Source organism: Papilio polytes, unplaced genomic scaffold, assembly GCF_000836215.1.
Source record: "Papilio polytes unplaced genomic scaffold, Ppol_1.0 DF822178.1, whole genome shotgun sequence".
Classification (NCBI taxonomy): Eukaryota; Metazoa; Arthropoda; class Insecta; order Lepidoptera; family Papilionidae; genus Papilio; species Papilio polytes.
Genome location: NW_013527026.1, coordinates 42,628 through 48,812, shown reverse-complemented (window position 1 = coordinate 48,812; position 6,185 = coordinate 42,628). Strand labels below are relative to the sequence as shown.

The window sequence follows — 6,185 nt, the reverse complement described above, 5'->3', positions numbered from 1 at the left end:
GCCCCCGCCGCGCATCGTGCTCGCCGCCGCGCTGCTCTGACCGCACCTACACACCGCTTCGCATCGAATACAATACATTTCTTCTCGAGAACCGCCTCGACCACTTCACTTACCGCATAAACTTTATGTTTTTACACCGGCACACGACTGCAGTGGAATGCATTGTCCTGTGTAAATATAATTTATCACGGTAACTGATAATAAATTATACCCAATCTCTTACTATGCGCCAGTCTTCCCGAAAAGCAATATTATGAGTCTGTTGAAATATACAACATAGTAATACATTTATGTTATTCTATTAATATTTAAATATTGTATTTAAGGAAATGTCTAGTTTTGTCCGATAAGAAAATGATTTATTACGTTTTACATTATAAGTCGCGTGCGCGCGTTGCTCCGCACGAGTTGGAAACTACTTATTTACGCAGAGACTTCAGCAATCGGTCGCTGTTCCAGTCTCTACATCATTCACACAGGAATGTACCTCCGGTTATAACCATATAATAATTTATTTCGTTATTGTAAAGTTAAACGCGTAAATATTTTTCAATTCATACATAAAGCGATATATTTTCATTACCTAGAATATTGCCTATTTTTTGAAAAACTTTAATTATCAGACCTTAAATAGACGAAATTTAACTTAATCACATAACAATAATTTTAAATCTTGTTTACTGATAAAACATTCCTCTTTGCATACTGCTTAATGTTAATTGTTGTGACTACAAGTTTGTGTCACATTGCCTTAGTATTTATTGGATGTGGCAAGTGCTCATCTACTCAATAATGTAACATATCATTTGAATATATAAATGATACATAATCAAGATAACGTTTGGAGATTTGTTAAAGCTTAGAAATAAATAAGTTTTATACAAAACGGCAGTTTTTTTTATTCCATATTCATATTTATTTTTTCTAATATTAAAATTAGACAATGAATGTTGAGCCACCAAAGTTGCGGATTAATAATAGAGATTGCATGTGGCCGAGTTGCGTATGTTAAGATGGATGTGTGTTGTGACAAGTATGGATAAGTTAAGAATGTGTATATTAGAGGAAGTTTCAAAGTGGAGAAATTGAGAAGCAAAAGGTTAGCGTAGTCTGGAAATGTTATACGACGAGACAATGGGAACATAAACCAGAAAGTGTTAAGAATTGATGTGGATGGCTACAAAGGAAGAGAGATAGAGAGAGGAAGAGAATACTTTCTTCAGTCTTTCTCTTGGCTTGTGTGAGAGGATTGTGATTTAGTGACAAAGTTTAATCATTAAAAGTATCTTTTTTTAAATTCCCTCGCTAAGTTCTAAAACTCATACTATTGGTCGAAGCAAGTGGCTTATCTAATATGACGTCGCTGTGTTGTCAATACACAGTTTATTTACGTTAGTTTATATAGTAATACACTCTTGAAGTATTTTACTGTTAACACGATATCGAAACCAACTTTAAAATAAAAAATGAATGAATAGAATTATTAATTACCACTTATTTGTACCAGGAATAATAAAAATGTGTCGATTTTTGACTTTTTGACCTTGAGAAGCAATGAGATACTTTGTTTTTTTTTTACGTCGAAGTGACATCTGAGCGTATGTTACGAATGGAATATGACGATTGACGTCAATTGTCTCATGACAACTCCGGTCGCGTTTTAGTCGCTCGAAAGTTGTGGTAATTTTATTTTATTATTTTTAGCTCAATGGTTGATTATTTTCGCGTAAATTTATTTCTGGTTATTGTATAACAAGTAGAATCGATTGAAAAAATAAAAAAAAACATGCATATTCCTTATTGCCTATTTTTCTACAAACAACGAAACGATTGATATCTGGCAACTCGAAGTCACCGTTGGAAAGAGAAATATCAGATACGTGTTGTCATCTCACTAGGTTCAATTTTATTTTGCGTGCAAAAAGACTCTTATGCCCTTAAACTAAGGTTTTATTTCTTTATTTTAACTGCAAGAGGTACAGATAGATCATAGAATACACTCCTGTTGAACGTAGTACCTCCATGACTTACTCTATGCAAATGCAAATTGCAAATGGCCGTCGGCAACGTGACGCAGTTATTTATCCGTCAAAAATCAACTGAAAGTACAAGGGTTTAAGGACGTGAAATAAAAAGAAACGTGCTTATTATTATATAGAACGCTTTCCTTGGTGTGAATTCGGTGTAAAACAATCACAAACCTGTAATCTTACTTTACCAGCTATTTGTATTATAATACTTCAATAACTGGTATTTTTCTTAGATAAACAATGGGTTCTAAAAAACATAAGAAAGAGTCCAAAAAGAAGAAGCACAGGAGTCGTTCGCGTTCCCCATTGGATGTCGAAGAACGTGAAAGAAAACGGCACCACAAGAAACACAAAGATCGCAAGAAGGATCGCTCTCCTGATGGTCAGTACAAACAAAAATATCTTACACATGTAAACGCTGCACGCGGGTGGTAGTTTTCTTTTCTTTCTCGTGATTCAAAGTTATTTAATGAAAGTATTGAAATATAAAAGTCGAATTTCTTATAAAGAATAGGAACGTACCACTAGCGTTGGCGTCACATTATGTTGACGAGATAATGGCATATTCTGGTCATCATTTCAGACATGGTGGCATTCGAGACGGGTAACCGCATCCCGAGTGCTGGTCCGATGAGGTGGGTATTTTAAATGGGTACTCGCCAACTGACCAGTGAGGAGAAGATGACTACAACTATAGCCTGGCAAATGCACTAAATGGCTTTGTTCTTGTACACACACACTTGTATAAAGATATATTAATCAGAGTTACAATTTGTTATTTATAAATACAAGTGGTTGCCATTGCTCAAAATTTAATTCATAAGATTTTTTCATTATTGATAAATAATCCTTTATTAGCAGAGATATTAATTATTTTAAGTGAAATTGAAAGTGAAGCTTTATATTATTGATTCTAAAGGTATTGATCAATGTAACTTGCTGCGGTCACCAACTCAATGACTGTAGTGGGAAATAAATATTGTACCACAAAAAAAAGTTTTAAAGTCCCAATTACTACAAGCCATAATTAAGTTTAAGAATTAAAAAGCTGTCCAATCATATATAAACAAATATAAGTTAAATGAGTCCCCTTTAAAATCAGTCAGTTAAAATTATTTACAATGAAGTATGTGTACATTTTGTATACAAAATCAGTTATCCACCATATTTTAAGTGGTAATTTGTTTCAATGCAAGGTTTTTACTTGTTTTATATCATGTCCTTGTGAAAACAATGGCTGCAATTTGCGTTTGTTGTTCAAAAATCAATGATTATCACATTTTTTAGTATTGAAAAAATCAATGTGGATATATGCATGTAGTAAGTACTATTTAATGTCCTATGTCAGCCAATGCACAGAAGACCCCAAGAATGCTGCCAACCAATGAGTTAGGAAATCCAGTTGCTAGGGGCAGCTTCTATTATGATCTTATTTCAACTAGTTTTATATCTATTTTGCATTATTGGATTATTTTAGGGTGGCAGCTGACATTTGCCCCACCAGCAGCATGGGAGACATTGGTGTAATTTAATAGAAAACTTTCATGTTTAATCTGTTATACTGTCTGATGTTATCAAAGACAGAGAGATATGATGAAAATCTAGTAATACAAGTGTGTAGCCAGTGATAGGGCACTCAGTGTTAGATGTGATGTATCATGTGAGTGCAGCTGTAACGTGTGGTGGTTGTTGCAGTGGAGGAGGTGCCGGTGGACTCGCACCTGCTGCCCGCTGCGGAAGCCGCCTCCAGCCGCAGCCGCAGCCGTAGCTCCAGTGCGCAACGTCACACCTCCAGGTACACAAGAACTTTTAGCTATTTGTAGAAATGTTTTGGATAATATTATAGTGTAATGTTAAAAAAACATGCTTAAAATTAATTTTAGAAGACTACTTATGTCTATTTTTGGTGGTAAGACACACGCTAGTTTGTATTCAAATATATCCATTCATAATAGAATGTTAATAACCCTGCAGAGAACATGAAAAAGAGCAGTCTCCGTCGAGGGGCGGCGGCGCGCAGGAGAGCCTCTCCATCGAGGAGAGCAACCGGCTGCGAGCCAAGCTCGGCCTCAAGCCCCTCGACCTCGCAGAGAAGACGGCAGGTATGTCTAACATTGCCAACAACTGCACATGAATACATCTATAGTATTTAAACAGAGATACCTGAATTGTTTATTACCTGAATTGTAGTTGTTTTCTGTTATATTGAGATTAAATAATTTATAATTACATCTCTTCCTGTTCTTGTACCATGTATGATGAGTTGGATTCACAAATGCTGTGTTGTGTGTCAGATGACGGCAAGATCAAGGACGACCTGGGCGAGTTCTACCACAAGCCGGCGAGCAACATCGCGCAGCAGAAGAAGGCGGACAAGCTGCGGGAGAAGCTGGAGGTGCGCCGCGAGAAGAGGAAGCTGGAGCAGAAGTAAGTAGACATCCCACTGCACATATCTGGTTGTACAGTCGGGGAAACTAAAAGCAGTCCTTTGGATATAACCAATAAGACGCAGCTTTTTAATGTATTTGTTGAAGTAAAGTCGGTCAATGCCTTTTATTATATCAGTTGTAAAACTCACCGCTACGAAATTGGCAGGCTGCAGACGACGCTGCTGGCGGAGGAGTCGGACGACGAGGATGCCATCGCCTGGGTCAAGAAGTCCCGCGAGATTGAGGAGCAGAGGAAAGCGGCAGATAAGAGGGTGAGTGGCAATCTGGCATCTTTTTTGACAACATTTTGTAGTATGAAAGTGAAAGTTCGGGACGTTTTGTGCGTCGGCTCTCACATGGCTTATCGTAAACCTCATTCCGTGATTAAATTTTTTTGATATTAAATTCATAAATACTTACTTATGTGTGAATTTGAAAGACACGTTAGAAAGAAGAATGATTGATTTTGGTTGTCTAACATATGACAGTATAATTAATTACTTGTATACCCACCACCTATGGCCCAACCGACCATCAGGTCATAGAGGCCGAATCGCGGGAGGGCGCACGGTCTGACCGCATGCACCTTAGGGAGTCATAGTCATCCCTACAAGTTGTATTGTCTTCATTTGTGACGAGTCTCCCTCTAATGGGTATGTCGACACAATGGACACGAACACCAGCGCTCTACTCCACTCTATATCTTCGCTGATGTCGACGATGTGCAAACTCATGTAACCTAACAAAGTATACCGCGTTCCTAACGAGATCCGGCTGATAAATCGGACCCGTGTTCTGTGGAACAATCCCATCCATCATCTTCATTCTCGGATCGTCATACCGAGGACATTCCCACAAAACGTGATGAGTATCCTCCTCGGCCTCTCCGCACTCACATACCGGATTCAATGCAACCTCTTTCTAAAACATCCGTGGCCGGTGAGGTCGGAGCCAAGGCGGTGTAATGAGCGGTGCGGTGCGCAGGCGGCGCTGCTGGACGAGCTGGACGCGGCGTTCGGCGTGGCGGCGCTGGTGCAGGAGCGGCAGGCGCACGCGCAGCAGACGCGCTACTCCAACGCGCACCTCAAGGGGCTGCGCGTCGCGCACGACATACACGCGGTCAGGGCACTACTCACTTAATAAACTGATTATTATGTTTTATTGTAATATGTTATTGCCAGGTATTTATTAATTACTCTTTTTTTTTATAGCTTTGTCAAATTTTACTCTACTAGTTTGGTAAAAAATGAAGCTTTTGTTGGACAGTGCTTTTGTTTTCATTAATGAGAATGTGTTCCGCTGTGCAGCTGGGCGAGGAGCGCGAGGTGGTGCTGACGCTGGCGGACGCGCCCGTGCTGGCGGAGGACGCGGAGGACGTGCTCGTCAACGTCAACATGCTGGACGACGAGCGGTACAACAAGGTCCGCGCGCTCTTACATATGTACAACGCTTCACGTAAACATTATCCTGGCTTATCCGTCTACGGACGTGGCCGAGATGGCGCTTAAGTTGGCCGACATCTGTTTAAGAAAACAGTTAGTTAACTAAGTTTGTTTGTTTAAGACTTATGGGGCGTTATCGTCGCTTCGCGACAAAGCCCCCTGTAAAAAGAAAGAAAAAAAAAAGATACGTTCAACGCTATGAACTGCTGTGCACGCGGCTCACGTTTGTGAATGTGGCAGAACATATTGGAGCGCAAGAAGGCGGCGGCGGGCTACCAGGCGTA

The 6,185-nt window shown here is 39.5% G+C and overlaps 1 protein-coding gene across 1 annotated transcript in view; it reads left to right on the top strand.

The window, feature by feature from the left end:
- The first annotated feature begins 2,018 nt into the window (after positions 1 to 2,018).
- Positions 2,019 to 6,185, top strand: part of LOC106106377 (U4/U6.U5 tri-snRNP-associated protein 1-like) — a 6,283-nt gene continuing 2,116 nt past the window's right edge. The window contains exons 1-8 of the mRNA XM_013286954.1: positions 2,019 to 2,412; positions 3,726 to 3,825; positions 4,005 to 4,132; positions 4,325 to 4,457; positions 4,626 to 4,731; positions 5,444 to 5,578; positions 5,767 to 5,880; positions 6,142 to 6,180. Coding sequence (XP_013142408.1) covers positions 2,271 to 2,412; positions 3,726 to 3,825; positions 4,005 to 4,132; positions 4,325 to 4,457; positions 4,626 to 4,731; positions 5,444 to 5,578; positions 5,767 to 5,880; positions 6,142 to 6,180 — 897 coding nt within the window. The 5' untranslated portion in view covers positions 2,019 to 2,270. The remainder of the gene's footprint in view (positions 2,413 to 3,725; positions 3,826 to 4,004; positions 4,133 to 4,324; positions 4,458 to 4,625; positions 4,732 to 5,443; positions 5,579 to 5,766; positions 5,881 to 6,141; positions 6,181 to 6,185) is intronic.